Below are 23,577 nucleotides of genomic sequence, written 5' to 3'. Positions count from 1 at the left end.
GCCCCGTGGCTGTGGACCAGCCTGGCAAACGCAGGGTCTGGGCTGACCCCATCACCGCCCCAGCCCAGCCCCGCTGGCTTTGCAGGCGCTGTGGGGCTGGCCCCAGCCAGTGAGACCCTGCAGGCAGGCCCCACTGTCACCCTCAGGGATGGAGTAACCCCATGAGGTGGTGTATGCTGGACAAGTATGGGCCAGGAAGCAGGTCTCCAGAAAAAGCCCTGGGATCCTGGTGGACAACAGGTTGAACATGAGTCAGCGATGCGCCCTGGGATCCCCAGTAGAAGAAAAACATCTAAAACCTGGAGTGAATCCTGTAAAGGACCACCGAGCTAGTGAGGGGCTGGAGCACAGGATGTTCGAGGAGGGGCTGAGGCTGCTGGGTTTGCTCAGCCTGCAGAAGACATGCTTCAGGGAGAACTTACTGCTGTCTATAGTTACCTGCTGGGAGAAGATTGGTCCAGACTCTTCCCCGAGGTGCCCGGTGGAAGGACGAGAGGCAGCTGGACACACGTTGCAACACATGGAATTCTGACCAGATGTTAGGAAAAAATTGTTCACCACGAGGGTGGCCAAATACTGGAGCAGGCTGCCCAGAGAGGTCGTGGAGTCTCTGTCCTTGGAGATATTCAGAACTTGGCTGGACACAGCCCCGAGCAACCCAATCTAGTTGCCCCTACTTTGAGCAGATTGTCTGACGGATGACCTCCAGAAGTCCCTTCCAAACGACATTAGTCTGTGAGTCTGTGATTCTGAAATTGTGTAGCTGTATCCAAACCGGCAGTGCACACCGGCCTGTGCTGCCTCCCAAACCGTGCACGGGGATCGTTGGGGGGGGTGCTAGCTGACTAGGTGGAAAGCTGTGGCACTGGTCCTGGTCACAATTTAACAGTGAAGGAGACAGAGTTGCAGTGTCTGGAATGGTTTAAGTAAATAAACACAGTTTCCAAAAATAGAAACATAAAATATAAATATGGAAAATAAAACAACTGCTTTATTTTCATGCAGATGATGTTAGCTTGTTCATTCCGTTCATTTCATTTATGGCAATAGTTACAAATGTGAAATCCTGATCCTTCCCAGGCTGCATACGGGACAGGTATCACCAAAGGCTTGTGCACACCATTACGCCTATATGCAATTATCTTTTCATGAGCAGTGATATTTCATTTGCACTTTTGTAGACTGAAAACCCTTTTTGAAGCTGAAAACTGAAATTTCAGAATCAAACTAAAGAGTTCTTAACATTTGACTGATTTTCTGTAATAATACATGTATCTAATTATTAATTCCTTATTCCTGGTTAAGATCCATTCATATCAAGATTTATAAAACATGATGACTTTTAGGATTGCTCAATTTTTCGCATGCAGAAGACAGTATTTACTTTATACATATTTTTAAGCAGGTTTTCTGGAAAAACAGGAAGCTGAGAATCTTTCCTGCGCCTTCCAAGTTCAGAGTTTCATTCCTAGGCGGGGAATATAATCCAAAGCAACTGAAAATGCCCTGCCATCAGCCTTTCTCTGTTTAATCTATTAGCCACTCAGCTGTATAATGTATTATCTGACACACAGTGATAAGCAGCTTAGCTGTCCGAGATCATATTAAATATGTTCGGTTTAGCCTAATTCTGCAGCGCTCCGTGAGGAGACGCCCTGATGTCCATCTGGAGCCCTTTTGAAATCAGTGCAGCCCTGCACAGGGATGGGGACTCTCCTGTATGGCTCACGTCCTTGGAGGAGAATATACTTTCCGATTGTCGGGTCCTTCCTTCTTTTCTAAAACCCTTTCTTCAGCTCCTGTTCATGCACTTAAGAAATGAAACATTCAAGTGAGCCCGTGCCCTAGAAAATAAAAATATCCCTATAGCAGATCATCCAGAAGTTTATAGTTTAGAATGGAACTGCCTTGATCTCTTGTTTAATGAGTTCTGCTGGAAAAACACATTTTAAAAAGAACTCCTACCTTGCATTTTCCATACTTTAAGAATACATCTTTTTAGTATTCTGTTAATAGTTCATTGGAAGATATTGACAATCAATCACATCTACTCCCTATATTCTCTCTTTAATTACTTGTAAAATTCATGTCACCTTGCAAGAAACCCTGAATAATCAGGTTTCTCTCGAGTCTGCCGAAAGCCCCGACACTAACACACAGGTGAGGCAGCAGTCTTTGCCTCTTTTTGACACCTCTCCGAGGTCGAAGGGATAAAGACTCCGTAATGACAGATCCTCTCAGCCCCCTCTCCACTGTGGATCCAACTGTTCCTGGCACGGATGCATAGACTCCTTTTGCTGTTCGGGGAGCTCCATCTGCAGCTCAGTGATCACAAGCTGAATTTTAACCAATAGATATAAATAGATTTGATGGGGGTGATGAATGTGATAGTCATCCCTAGACAGTCACTGCCAAGAAAGCAGCGACATTATTTAAAAAAAAAATCCCAAATGTTTGGCTTTTTTGGGGGGGTGGGGGGGATGGGGCGGAGATGGGGACAAACTGAGGTGGAAGGAAGCAGTTATGGCAACTGTAGAACTTAAAAATAGTATTAACTGATATTAACATGGGCTAAATATAGTAAATACAGCACTGGCTAAAACGCAGGTCTACCAGTATTGGTGGGTGACCCTGAAGTAAGAATTAGTGAATACTGCTTGTGGTGGGAAAAGGAGAACAAGCACAAGTTTCTGCTTTTTTTGCTTGACTTTTCTATTCATTCTTTGCATATTTTTAAACGCAATCACAGCCCTCAGATCATCAGCTTCAAAAAAAAAAATCTGCTCAGGCTTCTTCTTGTAAATTCTAAAATGCCTATTTTAAGGGGATTGCTGGTACTCCTTTTGGTGGGAAATTACATTTGACATTGGAGTTAAAGGTCATATGACCTCAAACAAGATGGGTGCCAGTGCTGAGAAAACTGAATAGAGTGGTACAATTTCCACAGGATTTAAAATTAACCTCGTTGCATGATTGGCTTACATTTCTAATCCGATATATCAGGCTAAATATAGACTTTGAAGACAATTTCTTTCCATGCAAATAATCACTGCAGGCTAAAAATGAGTACAAATGTAAATTAAGAAAGAAAAATGTTAAATTAAATTAGAGACAAACTGTCATCTTGCTAGAATATTGACCTTAAACTGCACATATAGAAGACACCTGCAAGGGAGAGAAGGCAAAAGGGGTGGTGGGGGGAAATTAGTATATTTGAATATATATTTATAGAGGGAGAATTTCTGATGCTGTCAGCAATTTCTGTCAAAGATCTTCCTTCAGAGGCATCACTGTTGACTTTCAAACATTTCATGTTTTATTACTGCATTTTAATCATTAACTATGAATGGCATCCCTGGATGATCCGCAGGAGCTATGAATCATTCATTATAACTAAAACAAACTCTTTCTTTTTTTTTTTTCATTAAAATAAACAAATATGACATAGTTTCCAAAAAATCAGGACACCAAAACCTTTAGAAAAGAACTAATATTTTAAGAAATGCTACAAATCAATACTACAAAAAACTCCAAGGTCAGAGAAGGAACCAGAGAGTGGGGAGCTGAGATTAAGAGTGTATGCAGGTTTTTTTGTTTTCTCGTCTAGTCTCCTAAATTCCCAAAGAATGTAAATATTATAAAATGTATTACGTAGGCAGGTGCAATTCCAATTTAGTAAGTCCATTCTCATATTTTGTAGATAAGAGAGCTGCTTCTGTGCGAGAACCAGCTCTGTGGCAGTAAACCCATTTGGGAACAGTCTTTCATTTCCCATATTAGAGCAAGACATGAATTTCCATGTGACAGACAAAAAAAGATTTGCTTCACTGACAAAGGTTCCTATCTCTATTGGAATTCAGCGAGCTCCAAACATAGGAGAAATATTATAACCCAGCTCACTTGGTTTTATTTATTTGTTAGTGTAACTTGTACCAAGAAGTATAAATAGCCCTTAGTTCCTGGGGAAGTTCGCGGCACTGTTTTTGATCAGCCTCACAAGAAATTTGCTCTGAATCCCTAAGGGGTTTGTTCTTAATACATAAATTCCAGCCTATGAGAGAAACTACATCTTCAACCGTGATCTTCATTATATCCAAGTCCCATAAAGATCAGTCTCATTGGTTCAACATCTGGATGCAGCTTTCAGATAAAGAGGTGAGACAACCCAGGCCTGGAAGTGACAGCAACATGGAGATAGCGTGAAGATACCACAGGTGAAGCTGAATCTGAGCAAGATGGAGATGTCTGTAGGTATGAAAACCACGACTAACAATATATAGTGCTGATTATAGTGCTACGCACTAGATTGGCTGCAAAACTCAGAACCAAGCCAGGTTTCTTGGCCTGTAGGCCAGTGTCTCATAGCAGGTCATGCTATGGAAGGTTTGTAAGGCCCTCACCAGCCATTTCCTAAAAAGAAGTCTGCTGTTTGAGTTCATGTTGATTCACAGTTGCTATCTCACAGCCTGAACCTGCAACCCATTTTGCTGAGTATCATTCATTCACACAGAAAGATAGTCCCATTTATTTTACTGAATGCTACTTGTCTGAGTGAGGTGTATTCAATGGGAACAAGGACTGCAGCTATGGGCTTTAGTGATTAGCTGGGGAGGCAGGCAAGTGAATCGAAATGAAGAAGCTGAACTGGCTCTGTGGGCATATGAAACAGTATTTTTCCTTTCTGTGGTCTTCCATGAGGTCTTTGCTGGACCCTTGCTAGTCCCACTGATTATGTGAGGGATCTCAGGAGAAACCCCTCACACTGGCCTCCAGTGCAGCCTATTCTGTAGTCCAAAAACTCTGAGAAAGGGTCTGTTGTATGTCCTATTATCTAGATTCCATTAGGAAATGCTGCATCCAATTATGATACCAAAGTATCCATTGTGCTGACTTTAACATTTCTCAGACTTTCCTAGACTGCAGTCATCAACATTAAAAAGTTAATGCTGAGTCAAAGTTATTTCCTGTTGTTTTAAATAGAACTGGTTTTTTAAGTGTAGAAAGTAGACTGGGCATCACAGATATTTACCCACTTAGGGTCTGCTATAGCTGTGGTATATTTGTCCATTTGTGGTCAAAAGACAACTTTCTTTATACAAGTAAGGAAATAATTCATTAAAAACATTTTTAAAAATTGTGGCTTCTTTTTCAGGAGTTATCTAAAAGCAACCTATGCTGACCAATTCATGGCTAAAATAGGTTATGATTGAGACAGGTATGCCATTTAAAATAGGCTAGTTTGCATGCATTGCTCTTGTAAACCTTAAGATTTGAGGTGTATTTCTACCTGACAAACAACCTCCTTAATAATTTTTTCTTTTAAAATTTAGTCCAATCTTTAGCATTTTTACATAGCCCAGGGTCATATTCTGCACTCAAATTCATCTCCGAAAGCATCTGAGAGCAAAAGGTTGCTGTTAGGTTTAGTAACATAGTTGCTTGGCCATACCTTCATTAGTTATTTTATATCCACTGTTCTGAAAGTAACTGTAGTTCAGTGCAGCAGCATTTAGAAAAAAATCAATAGCAGCTTTGACATGCTTACCCTTGCCATGCCATTAGTGCAACAGCAGACTTGACCCTGCTGGCTGCATGATATGCCTGTTGCTTAGTGAAACAGAAAGTATGTATCGTGAGAAGATGATTTTGATGAATCCAGCAAATATTTCTTGCAGCAAGATTAATTTTGCTAGCCTCTCATAACTTCTCATTTGGCTTGCCATGTTTGTTTTACGGATTTCCGATGAAGACCAGTTGTGTGCCTTTCACCATCCTTTTCCAATTAATTAAAAAAAACGGGTTGAATTAGTTTTTTGTTCTTACCATCCAAGTCATGCTCTGAATAGTCTGGAAGCTGTCCTAAGCTGTGCCTTCACTGACAAAAGTCATACATACTTATTGTGTCAACCAGCAGTTCTCCCAATGGAAAAACATGGATACAAAGAATGTCATTTTTTCTGCAAAGAAGAGCTGGTAAGGTCAAATGTGACCAGGGGTAACAGTACTGAGTTTTGTAGCTAACTTTTGGGAAGTGCTAAAAATGCCACTTAGCATTTTCACCACTTTACATTTTAGAACTGAACAACAGTTGTAGGTTAATTAGTTCTCTATGGAAAATACTACTTCCCAACCACGGCCTCCCCAGTACCTTTATGGCAGTAGAAAATAAATCTCAGGTAGCTCTGAGACAGAGTAACAGCTGCACTGAAGATCTGATCTGGGAAAACATGGTGCAAAAACCACAACATGGAAATGCAAAATGTAACAAACTTTATGCTACAAATCTGAAAGGAATAACTGAATGTTAGCAAATTTTACAGGGTTACTTTACCAAAAAATACAAAAAGTGTATCTGCTTTGACAGGCAGGTCCATGCTTAGCACAAAAGAGCCCGGGTTGAGACTTGTAAGATGATGCATGGAAGGGCAATGATTTGTCTACCCATTGCTTGAGACATTGTATGGTTTCTCATTTATTTAGCTGCTGTTTAGCCTGGCTTACGTTGCCTCCTACATGCTCCTTTGCTCAGTGTATTAGTTGCACAGGTAGTATCTATGCTGACCTGATGGTGCCAGGCCAGGCAGCTGGTTTCCATCCAGTGTGCTCCTGCTCTGAATCCACATCTCTTCCACTTCTGTCCAGGCAGGAGAGGGTCCTCTCTGTTCAAACCAGCTCATGAAATTGCAATCAGTTCCCATGTAGGTCAATACAATCTGTCTGCAGCACATCCCTAATCACTGCTGCCACTTTTTCCTTTTCTGCCTTCTCCCTCCACCAGCTCTGGCTCCCACTTGCTAGTCCCCTCTCCAGTTTGGGAAACAGGACCCGCGCGCTTTCCCCACCCCTTCATTCTGCTTGGCCCCTGCCCGTGAAGCCTGCAATGCTGTCAGGGCAGCACCCCCCTCGTCTAGAAGGATGCCAATAGGTCGGCTGCAGCTGTCTGCGCTGCTTTTATGGAATTAAATTCACGCCATTTATGCATCCTGTCTGCGGGGAAGGGCTCTGCCAGTCACGCGGCATCGTCTCCAGAAAGACGGGATACACCTGCGAGAGGGCAGGGGCCAGCACAACACGCCTGGGCCACCCACGCTGCACATGGGGACGCCTTTGGCTCTGAGCCGAGGATTAGTGTGGGCCAAAGACTCTTCCCTGCTGATTCCTAAAGGTGACCTCAAACCTGTGCCCGAGTGCAGTCTTGTGTCCCTGCAATGTGAATGTGGCCTCCATTTGTGGGCTTGAACCCATGCTTGAAATGCAGGGCACACATAATCTTTATCCTCAAATTTATGTCAGCTTTCCAAGTTTGAGATTTTTTTCCCCCTCTCTGTTCTGTGAAACATCTAAAAAACTCCTAAGTACTGTAAAAATAATAACTATTCTTAGTTTATTTGGTGCATACACTTTAGGAAAGTTGCCAGTATTCATGTACTCAGCTGCTTATTACTCTCCACAAGATTACTCACTCTTTGTCCTTGTATACATAAATACTATTGCTGACCCACTTCTCCTGCATCCTGCAAGAAATGAATCTTCTGAAGTGCCTTGTCAGAGTGGAATGGGACAGACATGGAAAACCAGCTGGAAAATGGCCAAAATGAATGTGGTGGTAGATTGTTTTTCCAAGGGCTTGGCAGAAGGTCCCCCAGAAAAGGGCTGGCAGGAATGTAATGCTCTAGGACTGCTCCCTGAGTGCACTTCGCATCTCGAGTACTCGCTAATTTAAGTTTCATTGGAACTGCAGATGGGGAAATGGGATTTGTGGGGGCTTTCATCCCTCATCCCTCTGCAGTAATGTAGATTACTAAAGGTTGTTCAAGTTAGCAGAAATAAGGACAAATCCTTTCCCTAAATTGCGCCCCCCCCCCCCCCCCCCCCCCCCCCCCCCCCCCCCCCCCCAAAAAAAAAGGAGAAAGCTGCTCAGAAGTTTGGTTTCACCAAGAAATGCAAGCAGGCTTGACACTGTTGAGCCTGATTTGTTTGCAGTATCTCGGGCTGAAAGAGCGGACGGGGTAGAAGGCTGGGCACTGACTGAAACCTGCCTGGATTCCTGCTCCTCAGTCAGAGCCACCAGCTTCAGCAATGGTGGGATCCTTAAAGACACGAGTAGAAAATGAACTCTGGCACTTCTTACACAATGTAGCTGTAAGTTTAAGGAATGATGAATGACTTAATACAGAGCATGAAAGATGTTTTTACCTCCAGGTTCAGTTATTGCAAGTCAGATGACTGAGCTACATCAGATGATGAATTTCACAGGAAAATGTTTTTCTTTTCAAAGGTCCTTAGTATTAGGAATTCATGGAGGGAATCAAAGCAGCCACAGATACTAACAACTAGGCATGCTTCAACTAAAGGGCAGCAGATGAAAAGAATGGACTCTTATATAGCTTTGGAATTATATAGGTATATTTAGATTTAAGTGGCATGAAGGAAGGTTTACTCAGCTCTCTGTGGTGGTGTTTTTTGGTTTTTTTTTTCTGTAGGTTATAAAGAGGTGGTACAGAAATCATTCTGAAATCAAGAACAGCCATACCTTTTTGCTTTCCTCAGCAGGCCACAAATTTGTGAATGCGAGTATCAAAACCTTTCTCAAAATTGTTCCAGCTCTGTCTCTTCCCAAGAGCCTGCTTTAACACCTGTGCTTTGTAGTAGCTTCAGAGTAATTCAAGTCAAAAGAGAAAAAGCTTTATCTTGGGATGTTATCTCTAAAATCTGACTGTGGGGAAAGCTGTGAAATGCTCTGAATGTAAACCTCTGGCCACAGTCAAGGTTCTGGAAAGAACAGAGTCCTGTGTGAAACCGAATTTGTTATTGGGAGACTTCGGTGTGATTTACAAAACCTCCAAAGCCATTTTTGCAAGGGATAGGGTGATCTTGACTAGGAGCTGCTTGACCTGTTGTGCAGGTAGAGGAGGAGTCATAATAGTACGCACAACCCACAACTGCAGGCATTAATGCACAACTGAGAAAGTGTACCCTGGAGGTTCCTCCTGTGATTAAACTGATACCTTAAAAATACAGTGGCTTCTAGGATGTATGTGGAGAATCAGGCTCCACACAGCATTATCTCATACACTTTCAAGCTGTGTCTAGCCAAGATATTTATAGGCTATCAGCCACCACACTGAGTGCCATTACTCAAGAAGTGGAACAATCCTGTACTTACATCACATTACTTTGGCCATTTTGTATGTTTTAGAGCCTTTAAGTTATCTACTTTCTCTTGGGGTCTGCCGTGTGAGATCAGCTGATGATACTCTGTAGCTCTATTGAAGCTGGAGCATTCTGTTTTCTCTACTATTTATCTTCTTCTTTTGCTGCTCCCTAGCGTGACAGTCACATTTCTAACAAGGAAGATTGCTCAGGACTGTCAGAGCTTTTAATGACACTCTAAAACAGTAATTTTCAACATGTTTTGATATTTAGGATTTTTAAAAAGTGCTAAAGACCCCTTTAGAAATTTCAGGTATGTGGATTGTTGCAGAGTCTATGTGAAGTTACTACTTCTTAGCAACGTTTCACAGAACCCAGAGAAATAACTGATGGGTACCAACAACCCACAGACCAGAAAACTTCTAAAATGTCTCAGACAGACTGCTCCTGTCAGGTGAGAGATGAAGCCATCTTAACCACTTTTTCAGTCCTGAACATAATATTCCATCTCTCCAGGATTTTTCTCATATGCCTGTTGCATCTTGCTATACAAATAATCTTTTATCATAATTAGAATCTTCTTTGTCCAAGGTTGTACTTTTATACTTCTGTTTTCACATATTCACAAGCCTTGGTTTTGTGTGTTCTCTGTTATCATAGCAGCAGTAATGTTCTGTTTAATCTTCCATGAAGATCTGCCATAACAAGGAATCATTCTTACCACGAAATCTTTAGAAACTACCCCCTGCCCCCACAAATTCATATTTTCAACTCCAGTCTTAGAATGCAGTGTTTCTGTACCTCCTGTAAACATGGAAAACTGCTCATAAATCATTTTAACGATGTTTTTAACTTATTACATTTCTTCTACTGAACTAAATGTTTGTCCCATTTGGTCTTCAAGCCTGTAGAACTGTACAATAGAAATGGAGTTAAAGGTATGGCCTCAGGACATTTACCAGCAGCCACTGTAGGACGGAAGATGATGGCCAGTCTTAACCTGTACACCACCTGAAAGTGCAAAATGTCACGTGGTGATGTCCAACAGCTTTTACCCTCCACAGAGTAATAGTTCTCTGCTTAGGAGCCATGTCAAGTAAGAGGCCGCTCTACAACCTTTGAAATCTTCAACTTGTCAGTGTAGTATTTCTTTTTCCTAACTTTCTGGATTACTTCCACAACAGAACTAGCTTCTTTGTGTGTATGGAAACACTAGCAAAAGAGAGAAATGAAAAAGCTGTCTGGATTCTCAATGCCCACGCTACATCAAAGTTGATACTGAGAAGTTATAGGTGCAAGATTTTTAGCCCAAAATATTATAAATTTACTTACAAAAATTGAGAATTACAAGAAAATTCATTGAAATACAGCTTGAGATTGTTCAAAATCTGTTCCAAAGGGTGTTTGGAAGGACGCTTTAATTAAGTTGCTGCATTCATTGTCAAGTAGTTGAATGCAGGCAGGAAGCCCCCTGCTCTGTCTTTGATGGTGTCTCTAAATATGTGTGGAATAAGGATGCTGAAGCGTTGGCTAGAAGCTGTGTCAAGTGTGATGGACTGAAGATCTCCATGAGCTCTGGCACTTTAGCTCAATTTGGGTCTATCAATTCTGGCCATGAGTTTGGCTGCTTAGGCTCTGTTTTGAACTTCAAGCTGTAGAAAACTACTGACCCAAGGGCTACAGGAACAAAAGGGAGACTAAAAACAATGATAAGAAAAATGTACATTGGCTTGGCTGGCTGGGGATCAGTTTGGGGCATTCGAAATGTAATAGTGGGTTTGGATTCTTCTAATGGGTGCTGGTTTTACCTGGTTTTACCTTCCCTACCACCTCTTTTTTCCCACAGCTTTTGAGAATTTATGCAGCTCAGTAACACTTTCAAGTGAACTGAAATGAAAGTTGTTTGTTTTCCAGATGGGAAAGGAGGCTAGATTTGTGGCTTTTGGAGCTGACAAAGTAGAGGACTTTTACAAGGAGAGGAAACAACCTTAAAAATACCTTAGTTAGCAGTTTTTACAGTCCCATTAGAATTTCTTAATTTTCTTATTATATCTCATGCTTTTTCCAGTTAGTGCCATTGCCACATGGTTTCTCTAGGTTATTGGTTATGTGTGAAGGCTGTCTCTGAGAGGTAGGAGCATCCTCTTCTTCTGTTTAGTGAGAGTTAAAGATGTTCAGCACCCTTCAGAATCAGACTTTGCTATCTTTTTTTTCTGTTTTGCGTATCTAAGAAATATATTAGAAGGCAGAAGATATTAATATTATAATTTAATGCTATGTATTAATGCTGTGAGAGAATCAAATACAACCAGCTGCAGTGAGTTGCCCTGATTCTATTTGTTTCATATAATAACAGTATGGACAAACTAGAATATTAAAAATAATATTTTCTGGTAAGGAGTAAATAGGGAAGTAAGTGGGAAGTAAACATCTCCATCTTTTAAAGAAAACTTAGAGAAACACAGGAAAATATGTTGTCAGAAATAATCCTGCAGTGTGAAGGAAATTCACTGAGTAAGGTAATGGGGATTTTCCAGCAAATTCCTGTAATTACTCACCTATCACAGAATTTTAACAAGTTGCTTGGAGTTACCTTACAAACCAACATAAAAAAAGTTTACCTCCTTTGCTCCTTTTGCTGGTCGTTAATTCAGCAGCAATTAACCAGTAAACACTTGTTGGTTATTGGTTTGTGGTTCCCACAGTGAGAGTTGCGCTCAAATGAAGCCAGCACTGAAGCCAGAAAATCTTAACCTTTATACCTAAGTTTACTCCGATGAAATTTACTCTTTTCAACAAGCACTCTCATGAAAGCAAAGTAATGCATAATTATAAATTTTTGCAAGACTGGTACCTGAAATCCCGTTACAGGATTGGACTTTATATTGCTGATATTGAGCTCCGCTCCAGAGGACAGTGAAGTCAGTGGAAAGCCTCCCAATGACTTCCACAGGATATAAATCAAGCTCAGAACGAGCACTGAGTGTCCTGATTATTTTTTATGGCTCTTGCTAGGTACCTTCCATGAGATTTCAAAATAAATGATCAATATTAAAATGTAAAGAAAGCTTTAAGGACGTATTTGGCAGCAAGTCGAGGTCTGCACTTAGTCTGGGCGGTGGAAGTTCACTGAGGGTGGTGGCGAGGCAAAGGTGTGAAGGAGGCTGACACCACACACTTTCACCGTCGGGGTGAAAAGGTGGGAAGGGAGAGTTTAGTCAGAGGGAATGAGTAACCATCTGGCTGCGTGTAGGGAAGTAAGAGGATGAGGGTTATGACTGTAGTAACACATATAAGGCTGCCAGCTACGTGGTTCTGAGTCTTTAAATAAAGACAGGCCACATCCTCACAGACCCAAAAGCTGATGAGGGCCATAGGGATTCCCCTCGGTCACTTGCAGATGAGCTGACTGATGAAGGGTTATTTGGGGTTATCTGCTTATCCTGTTGATTAATAACATCTGTTCCACAGCTGACAATATTGAGAACTGTGCATCTATACCAGGGAGTGAAAAGAGACAGCACTGTTTAACTCCTTTGAGATGTATGGGGTTGGAGAGCCCTCTCGCCCAGCGGCCCACCTCCCTTGCATTGTCCCTTCTGCCTGCCCTGACAGGAATACGCCTGTGTGGTCTGTCCAGAACAGTGCCATTTTCCACCCCTTTGGAGCTGTAAATGGCAGCCCGCAGGGCTGGACTCGGGCCCGGCAGAGTGGAGATGGTGGCTCCACGTGGGGCAGGCGTGCCAGGAGCGGCCAGGCAGGCCGAGCTGTCAGGGAGGAGCAGCCCTGATGGCGGAGGGGATGAATTTACGTGTGTTTTGTTGTTCATCATGCACTGGGGCCACCTTGACCTGCGGGCCGCGCACCTGGGGGGTGGCCCAAACCTCTTCTCAGCCTCTCAAACGCGAATGGTGGCACTTGGCAGGGCCGGGCGTTGGGGGCAAGGCTGCCTGAAGCACGCAGGCTGCCGGCTTAACTCGGTTTTGCTGGTGAAGCACGACCCAGAGCGCCCTGTCCCCCCCGCCCGGGGAGAACTACAGCGCCCGTCGGCCCCTGCGCGCCGCCCCCACCTTTCCCGCCTCTCGCCGTTATCGCCTGCCTCCTGTCAGCGAGGAGCCGGACCCGGCTCGCCCGAGAGGGGCTGCCGCCGCGGGGAGGGGGGGGTTGCTGCGGGTGGCGGCCGCCCTCGGAGGGCGGCGGCGGGGTGGAACGGGGCGGCCTCGTCCCCGTCCCCCTCCCGTGCAGGGGAGCGGCGTCCCCGCAGCCTCGCTGCCCCGTCCCGTCCGGTCCCGTTGCCGCGGTGGCGGCGCGGCTCATGAGGTGAAGATGGTGATCCGCGTCTTCGTCGCCTCCTCCTCGGGCTCGGTGGCGGTGAGTGAGGGCGAGCGGCGAGGAGAAGGGAGAGGAGCGGGGCGCGGGGCCGCCGCGGGCCAGGGCTCAGCCTCCGGGGCCGGGGACAGCGCCGGGAGAAGCTGCCCGGTGGTTGTCAGCCGCCTCTCGCCGTCCCCGCGGTTGCCGAGTCTGCCCTCAGCTCCGAAGGGGAGCACGTCGGCATGGACCTGAGAGTCAGTAGGCTGTTGTGAAACGCAGGTCTGAATTTGCCGGGGCTGCGTGTGCAATGGGGGAAAAAATGACAACTTCCCCCCCCGCCCCCCAAAAAGGTCGCCAAAGCTTAACTTGTTCGTAAATTGCCTTTGGCAAACCAAGCCCCCCTGAAACCTCTTCGTAGGGGACAAATATCGGATGTGTTTAAAGGGTCTTAAAGGTGATTAAAGTGGGCTAAACTTGCCCGCTTGGGAGGGGGGTTCAGTGCCTTGGTGTAGGGTGAGACCGCCCTGAGGCACGCTGAACCTGGTCAGGTGCGGTGCCTTGGTGCCTGCCAACTACCGCAGGTTTAAAAAATAAATAAAAGGAGAGTCTAGAGACAAACTTGAGGCCACTAGCACCTCTCTGCATTAAGAAATAATCTGGAAAAGGTACAGCTCCTTTCAAACTCGGTTTTGAAAGGCATCACTGCGTCCTCTGCTTAATTGAAGCTCTTAGAGCTTTCTCGTGTTGAATTAATTATGCATGTGACCTATGAATTTCCATATTTTCATATATAGTGACAGCTCTGATTTCCGTTAAGGCAATCTGAGCGTAAGCGTTCTACTGAATTTGTTCTTTAATGAGAAACATCAGAAGGATTTATATATAATTGCTATTTTTTATGCTTCAGCAGTGAAGGCAGCGGCATTTTTGCATTGTGGAAGGATGTAGCACTGTATTTTCCCATCTGCAGGTTTATTGTGTGTTCACTTCCTTCAGCCTTTTACTGCGCGATACTTGTTTTCAGTTCAGTGGCATGGTGACAGGTATGTGTTCTGATATGTTTTGGCATGAAGTGTTCAAAATGCTTAGTGACTGCATTACAGCTAATAAAAACTAATTATCCATTTCAGTAGCCAACTGAGTAAACACAGAGCATCTTCAGTACTCTATAATCCGTGTTCATCAAGCGTCTATTACAGAAACATCTCCTTCCCCACATGGACAGTTGGTTCATGCTGTGGTAGCTCAGTATTGCTAGGTTTAGTTTCTGTTTCATGCTTCATAGCTTGAACAATAATGCATAGTTTTATATTTTGTTTTTGTTGAAGGGGGTGAAAAGGGCCACATAATTAGGTCACCCAAATCTCCTGTTCTGACCAGTCTGCAAATAGGTTATTGATGAGAGTTTTTGATTCTGTCCTCTCCTTCCCCTGTCTCTGCCTGCAAGGTACATATCCCGTTAGCAGCAGCACTGTAGCCCTCTTCACTATCTATTAACCCAGCAAACCAAATCTGAGGTTGACAAGCAATTTAATTTGCACATCAGTTCATTTGCTGATTTTTTTCTGGGTTGGACAACAAGAAGATGACATATAATATGGATAACAGTTTGCATACTGGTGATAGTCAACTTTCTTCATCTAGACAGCAGTACATCTGAGTAGAGGCTAGCCAGAGAAGAATACATAATTTAGTGATTGAAGGTACTGTTACATAGGACCAGAGCTGTGACATCTCTTTTCTGTCAGTTTTTCTTCATCTGTGTTATCACAGTATTTAGGAACCTTCATTATGGGCTAGGTTCCTGCTGTGCTCAGTGTTGCATCACTGAGGCTTTTTTTCTGTGGGCTTTGCAGGGGGTGTCCATAGATCATGGCTAAGTGATTGAGGAAAATGACAAAACTATTGTCAGCTGGTTATGTGGGAATCCGCATCTGGAGAAAAGGGCGGTTACTGTATTGCACATCTCTAAACAGGGAAGTTTTAAACTTATTTTCATCCTCCTAGAACTAAACATTAGTGAAAGGAAGCAAAAAGTGTTTGATTCATGTAATTCCTTGTCGTCTCCTCCAGCCTTCAACACAACTACGTCAGTTACTTTTTGGGATCCTGTGCAATTCATGAGACAGGATGATTTCCCTGTCTAGAGAAATAAGTACCCCTTATAGATCCTACTCTGTCTCCTGCTAAAAACAGTGTCAGAATCCATGGTTTAATTTCCACCTGTAGGTCAGCTTGAGTCAAATTGTAGGCTAGCTGCTTGTGAGAGTGGATGTGGCTGAGGTTAGTATCTGACCTCCTGTAATTGACCAAAACCATCTATAAGTAATATTTGCTGCTAAACTAAAAGCAATGTCATAGTGACACAATTCACTTTCCTAATCTCACTAGAGATACTTTGTTAAATTGCCCTTTATTTTAAAATGAAAAGTCCATCTAGTCTCTAAAGTAAGCTTTTGGTTTCATTTGTTACCTCACCAGCAGTGTGCTGTTAAAGCAGGGACACTTCTCACCCTCTTTCCTCTTTGTGCCCGGAATAAGACGGGTTTGAGTTTGCAGAGAGGGAGGGGTGAAGACAGTGATTTGTTTAAATAAAAACAATAGGCAGCAATTTCCTTATGTTAACTGGTGAAAGAGATTATATTACCTAGCAAATATGATGAGCTAAACTCTTTGTGTATGACTCCTTTTGAAATCTTCAGAATACCCAGGACAAATGATAGGCATTTGGCTGGAACATTCCTGAGAAATATACTGGTTGTGTAGTCAGCAAAGGCTTCAGTTTGCATAAATATAACTTTCCCTGGAAACTTTTGAAATTTTTATTAATCCTGATACTTGGTGTAATTTATTTTGTGCTGAAGAAGACAAAAATATGTAATAGTCATACCTAAGTCTAAGAGTTCAGCACATAAAATGTTTTGGGGGTCATTCTGGAGAATAAGAAAAGGAAATAATTGGAGTGGATGAGAAGCAGCCTAGAAGAATGTGAACCTTCCCTCCATTTGGTCTTGGACTTCTCCCTGCAGCATCTTCCTCACAACTGAAGGTTCTTAGACCCCTGGGAGGTTAATGGTAGTAACTATTTTTTGTTGTTTTTCTAAATAAAACTTGTGAATATAAATGCCTCATGAGCTTAAAAGAGCTCACAGATCCCAAAACCTAGTTGTTGCTTATTGTCATCTTCAGTGTTTACGGAAGCTGGACTGTGGGTTTACCCTGTAGGGAAGCTGTAGACAAGTTCCTGAGACCTTCTTGTGGGAAGGGAGGAGAGAGGCATTTTGTGTATGTGTACATTTCTAAATAACGTCGTGTCATTTTAAGCATGCATGAGGCAGATCCAACTGAATCACAATGGGAAGCTTCTGAATAGGCAGGCAGGCATGTTTCTACAAGCCTTACTGTCTCCTGCTTTTTCTGACCTGAATTTCTACTTGTTGTTGGTAAGCTATATCTCGAATTCCAAGCACTTCTTTGTAGTACTGGGGAGGCAGGCTTTGCTACTCCTCCCTGATAAGGACAGTGTTCTTTTGTGCTTAGGAGAAAGGCTACTTTAAAATTAGCGTTTACTTTTCTCCCTCAGCAGTGCTTCACTGTTTTCAGGAAGTAGTTTATGCCCTCGTTTTTCACCAAATCATTCCAAGGTGACTGTAATTTAATGTTTCACATTTTCCAGTCTATCAATAAAAATTTACACTTGTGCTACCATACTATGTATTGACTCAGTTAAATGGTTTTCAGTGTTTTAAAGCAGCTCTACCTTTGACAGGAAGCTGGTAGTATGAGCTAAGTAACTCTATGCCTGGAATTCCTACAGTTATCTAGAAATGCCAAACCAGAGGAGACTTCAGTCCTCTTGCAGGCAAAGGACTGAAGATCAGGTAAGGGGAATGTCATTGAAGAGCTTTCAAATAATGGAGAAACTTGAAACAACTGTCTCACTTGTACTTTCTCCTCTGTGGTAATAATTTATTGCCTTGGAGCTTCATCTGTTAAGCTGAACAGATGATATAGGGGAGTTACTGAAATAATGGAACAGCAGGTAGAATCTTCTCTGAGCAGTGAGAGATGTGAAACACTTTCCCATTGAAATTTTTGTGTGTTCACGAGATGTGAAAAACACATAACTGAAATGAATTCCATTTAGCGTACAAGGGCAAGTGCTGCTCAGCTACATTCTCCATGAGAACGTGTTTAGGGGGACAGGAGGGTTTGGGGAGAACAGCACCAACCTGAAACGAATAGACTTTTTTAAATGACTGAAACTTGGACTTTGACTCTTGCTACTGAAGAGAATTATGGATTTTTTACTAGGAAGCTTGATAAGATAGGTGCAGTTATAGTTAAATTGTTTCTATAGCAAATATTGGTTTTATGAGACCAAAGCTCTGCTTTTGTTTAAGCATGTTAATGGAGGTCAAATGAGTTGGATTTTTTGTTTCCTGGAATGACTTTAAATCACAGTATAAAACAGCAGAATGTCAGAATAATTGCAGTCATGTTTGTTTGGTTCACGTGTTGTTGGATAATGTAATGATGACAAATACAATGCTACGGTTCTTAAGGTTAAGCTTGTCTCCTAGTGATAGTGATGAATTTCAACTCCACCCTTGTTTGTACAAAGTCACTGTAACTCAACATTTCTCATAGCACTTCTCAGGAAGAATGTGCTTCTTGTTGAGAGGTGTGGAATAAATTAACTTAGAATATGTCACTTCTAGAATATCCACCATCTAACAGGTTTTTTTGCCTCTCTGCACTTCAAAAGCGCAACAGTCAAAACTGAAAGTGATTTGGTTGAGTAATAAAAGTGCTTTTTCTGAAAACTGTATTAGTTGTGGTGGTCATTTGGAGGGATTTACAACTTGTTGCATATGACATATGGAAATTCAACCACCTATGATATAAAATATTAAGCTTTGCAAATTATAAACATTATCATGATTTTTTAATATTAGAAGTTTGTAAAATCAGATCATAGCAGCAGGTAAGTTATCTTTTCAGAAATGAGACAATAATCTTTACAATTAGAAGTGATCCTGCAGTATTTACATGGGAAACAGCCGTATTTTAAATGTATAACCACAGTATTGTTTAACATCTGTCAGCATGCTGAGGATACACCTGTCGGATTGGATCCTCAAAACCTGATTTATGAATCTCACATGAGCGTCGTACTGTGTCACTTCACTTGGTCAAGATGGTGGTGCTTTTGGTTGTGCACCTACAGAGTAGTGCTGTAGCAATACTGGAAGAAAAGTTCAATCCTTGCTCAGTCACAGGACACGTCATGTGTATTTGTGTCTTGGACCTTTGCAATTATATTGTTCTCATAGGAGAGATCTGTGGACTTTCTGGATCTCATCCCTTTGACTGACAGAATTAGTTCCCTCATCCTTCCTCAAGTTTCTTATTGTCAGGTCAGGTGGCTCATATTCATCTTTGCTGGCTTCTGTCAGTCCTGTTTTGCAGGGTTCACATGGCAGAGGGAGCCTGAGAGCCTTGCTCGGGACTGTGAATTCTGTGAGGCAGGGAGGTCAGCGCTTTAGGCTTTAGCTATTATTCACCCTAAGGACCCTCTGTGGATCTAGCTCTCAAGTCTGTATTCCAAAGAAGTCTAAATTCTAGTTACATCCTCCTGCCTCATGATGGAGAGAAATAAGAGCCTCTGAACAGTGGTTCAGATAGCTTAAGGAACGGGTTCAGGAGGGAGTTGGGTGAGAACCCTAGTCACAAGGATACAGGTGGAATTTAGACCATCTGTGTACGGTATTCAGTACCTAACTGTTGCACCATTCTTGTGTGCTCCAGCGCTTTTCAAATATTTACATTTCTTCTTGGCAGATACATTATGTCAGAAATAATGCTACCTTGAAGAACACATTTTAGACTATATAGTGTTATGAGCAGTAGGACTGTTACTGATCTTTGATTACAATTGTAGCTGTAATAAAACTTCAAAGGAGGTATTGTTCTGACTGGGTTCTGAAGACTGGAGCGTGTGTTTTGACTCTCCATATACTGATCTGCTTTGTACAGGCATATGGTTCAATGTCTCTGATAACTATATAGTGACATTTTCATTGAAGATTTAGCCCTCTACTTTGAATATATTCACATGGGTTGGAAAGAATAATATGAGTAATAAAAGGCAACTTGTTCATTTTGAGACAGTTTTTCCCCTCTGTTTTTCTGTAGAGTACAGCAGGGTCAAAGTGGACATACTTCACTGATGGTGACCTGTTCTCCTTAATCTTCCACCCATACCATCAAAGCCTAGAAATACTTTTTCCTAACCCAGGTCATAGTGTCAGCGATCACAGGAGGTCACATATAACTGAAATTGATTACATTAATGAAAAAAAATATTGAAGTAATAACTAACTTGCATGGAATTTATTAGCACAAATTACTTTTGGATTACTTTTATTTTCCACATTGTTTTGTGAAATGAAAATTAATTTGGGCATGTAAGTCACCTGTCTGTTTTCTAGAGGGTACAACCCAGGAGGAAAGGCAGGGAATGAAGCATATGCCACTCTTTGGTTGTCCCCATTTTGTTGTCTGGCACTAGTACACTGACATATAAACTGCCATGTTTACAGTTGTCATCATTACATTATTCTCTGCTAAGATTTCTCCTGCAGAGAGGAACTCCAGCAGAGGGGCAAGGCAGGCAGCTGTCATGCTGTAACACATTGGGTCACTGCAACTGCTCGTTTCAGTGCTGCTGGACTGGAGATCTTGGTACCAGCAACTTTAATCTGGTGAATTCAGATTGAAAGCAGCATGTTTTTCATATGCAGCCTGCTGCAGGCTCAGTGTCTGTTTTGTTGTCACTACAAAGGTTGCTCAGCCAAGGGACAATGAACTGAATTCCATTATGTTTGGGCATCACAGAACTGCTTTCCCAAAATTTGCTCGGCTATTCTTCTGTAAACCTAGGTCAGATATTTACTTCCTCTCTAGATTTTTATTTTTTTCCCAAGAAGTCTTATTTGGGCAAAATATGCTAAGCACCAGAGCATCAGTTTGTTTTTTTTTTTTTTTCTTTTGGAGCTAAGTATCTTTGTAAAAGAGATATTAAAAGAAGATGTTGAATTAAAGTCACTGATGGATTAATGTAAATCCTGTGATCTGCAGTCATTTACTGCGATGTGGTGTCTAGTGTAGTAAATTCACGTATGATGTGATCCAAAGCTTGTTGAAATTGTTGAAAACATCTTCATTGACCGACTGGGCTTTTATCCAAGCCAGGTGGCTTCCATGCTTACCATTAAACCTAAATGGTGTCTCATGTGTGTGAAAAGTTCAGGACTTTAATAATGTGTATTGTTCTAAATGTTTTTATTCATGTATCTAAACGGTACAATGCTGCTGGCTCCAACTTGGAATTGCTGGAGTACTGTCTGCAAACATAACATGTCCTCATTAGCAGTAAGGGGAAATGAACCTCGGGATGTAATCTTCTACCTAAAATGAAAGAACTAGATTGTTGGTAGAGGGCTTGTATTGGACTCCTAAGCCTCTGTCCTTGGGCAAACCATAGCAAGTAAGTACCAGTTGCATGATTTACAGGCCACATTCTAGGCAAGAGAGCTGAATTTCCTGAATCTCCACCATTCTGGCCGATAGTGAGGCTAGAAACAAGTAACTAGCTCTTGCAAAGTTATGTCTCTCTTCTATTCCTGAATACTTCCTCATTTAAAAATTTCAGGACCTATAGATAAAAGTCAAGAAACAGTGAAGACATACCAGTAAATGTGAAAGTGTAGTAGTCAAAGTTACCTGGTAATACCAAAGCCCAGCAAAGCTTGCCAATGTAATGGGACAATATTTATTCAGAGTAAATTACCTTTCTTAGTACTTGTAAGAGCTTAAAAAAAATCCTATATTTTAACTGATATATTGAATATTCTGGTTCTAATAGTCTTGTCAAAGGTGAAGTGTACTGCTGAATAAGTCCGTTTCACTTGCTATATGAATGCTTTTGATTTTAATTAAAATCCAAGCAAAAATTAAGTCTATAATGCAACATGTTTCAGTTGACCTATGTTAGATTCTCTCTGGTACTCTTCTGTACAATCCATCTTCCAATTTAATTATTTCAGACAGTTTATAGTTCTGTTTATCCAAAGAAGGAAACGTAGAAGAAATTAGGATTTGTGGAAACATAGTCAGCATTTAAGGAAGTTCTTTATTGTATAAAATCAGGATCACTTTTGTCTTTAGCAATCTGAGTGCAACTTGGAGATAAAGAATTGTCACTAAGCTGGTAACTCAGAGTGTATAATTTTACTAGCAAGTACACTAAGGGCAACAGTTTCCTCACCTGCAGCCTCAGGTGCTGGCCTCCTAAGGGAGTCTATCCAGAAGGAAATACTGCAATCTTTGTTTTGCTTGCCGTGTGAAACCTTGATAAGAAGACTAATGAACACAGAAATGCTGTAGTCTTTGGAATCTATTTTTAGTTGAAATCTACTGTATCCAAATCCATGATCATGTTCCAGTATGTCAGTGTTTTTTACCAGCTTAATGTTTTGATAAGTTTTACAGAAGGTAGTTAACATTTTGCAAGTCCCTTAGGTCGGTGGATTTCCTTCTTGGCAAGGTGAGGGGAAATGTAGAGGCGGTGCTAGTGTTTCTTACCTGTGACTATAAATGGAAACAGTCTGCAGTTAGCTGCAATAGCTCGGAAGAGCTTCTGTGTTCCTCAGTAGCCATGAGATTGTTTCCTTAATCTTCTCTTCTGGGGTTGGTATGTTGTTTAGTCAGCACCTGTTGGATGGGCAGATGGAGTCAATTCAGAAACCTAAGTCACTGTTGACTCTTATTTCTAAAAACAAACATCAGATTCATTTTATTGGGACTCATGTAGGTGAGCAAAGTGTAATCTGATCTTTCAAGGAATGACTCAAAGTTGTTGAACTTTGGTTGCTTTGACTGGAAGGGGTGACTGCGATACAAGCATTGTGCAGGCAACTCATTTAACATAGTTTGTCTCATAGCAAGAGAGCATGGATACAAAACCTGCTTTCTTCTCTTTCTTGGGCTTTAGGCCTCCATCTGTGACATATTTTGGGGTGAAATCTTTTGATTCTTCTGTTGAAGGCTGTGGCAGTCCTTCCATTGAGGTGTGCTACTTTACTGTAAGAGTTATTTATCACCACTCTGAAGGGGCTGAGTCTAAAGCATGTGGATATCCTTCTTTTGGGGTGATGAGAGCTATAGTGATGAGGAACCTTCTTAAAACAAGTTATTTCTGTCTTGTTAGTGGGGGAAGAGAAAAACAACTGGATTTTACAACAGTAAACAAACTTATTTAGTCTAAATTTAATATTGTACTTCACTATAAAGTAATTGAATTTGGCATGGAGGAAGGGGAGTAACTGTCTTGCTAGCTGATTTATGAAGAGAAGCTCTTAGGAGACACAGGTTGTTCAGTGACTCATGTTAATCATCAATAACAGCATGCCCTTCTGTTGCTGCCCATCTGCCTTGGGTAGGAAAGAGCTTGTCTTGACAATTAAGAGTTCCAGGATTTGTTGTTGTTGGTTTTGCTCTTTTACCTCTGGATAACTAATCCCCACCATTCCTAGTAAGACAATGTCGAAAGCTGCAAAATGTTTCTCATTTTACTGCAAGGAATAAACTTGCAGAAGTTAATGCCTGGGAGTGACCTTTGCATATGTATCAACCTGTATTTTGTGTGAATATACATATGTAGATGTGTATTTTTGCATACACACATATATATTGATATATATATTTATGTGTGTGTATATATAGTGTGTATATGTTATGTATATTTATATCTGTGTGCATATGTGTGTGTGTATGTTTCTTAACCTTGGAATCACTGATAGGTGCTAATTATCGCTTGGTAGAAATAAACCACTGATTTTTGCATCCCCAGAAGAAAAAGAAAGATAATGTCCTGGTGCCTCACCTTGGTTGCTCAAGATATGTCAGCATCTGTCAGGGCCCTGTCAAAAATGACTGCTCCTTTATTTGAACGGCTGGACCTTATGGAATTGTAACCATGGGTGTCTGTCTTCTGCGTAAGCTAGAGTGCTAAAATCATGGTGCTTGCTCAGCTATCTCTGTTATTCC

The 23,577-nt window shown here is 41.8% G+C and overlaps 1 protein-coding gene across 1 annotated transcript in view; it reads left to right on the top strand.

Annotated features, from left to right (window-relative positions):
- Window positions 1-13,444: 13,444 nt before the first annotated feature.
- SH3BGRL2 (SH3 domain binding glutamate rich protein like 2) overlaps window positions 13,445-23,577 on the top strand; it is a 47,949-nt gene continuing 37,816 nt past the window's right edge. Inside the window, exon 1 of the mRNA XM_050894308.1 lies at window positions 13,445-13,524. Within this exon, the coding sequence (XP_050750265.1) occupies window positions 13,480-13,524 (45 nt within the window). The 5' untranslated portion in view covers window positions 13,445-13,479. The remainder of the gene's footprint in view (window positions 13,525-23,577) is intronic.

Source organism: Gymnogyps californianus, chromosome 3 (genome assembly GCF_018139145.2).
Source record: "Gymnogyps californianus isolate 813 chromosome 3, ASM1813914v2, whole genome shotgun sequence".
NCBI classification, from domain to species: Eukaryota; Metazoa; Chordata; class Aves; order Accipitriformes; family Cathartidae; genus Gymnogyps; species Gymnogyps californianus.
This window is presented reverse-complemented; position numbering and strand designations above follow the sequence as displayed.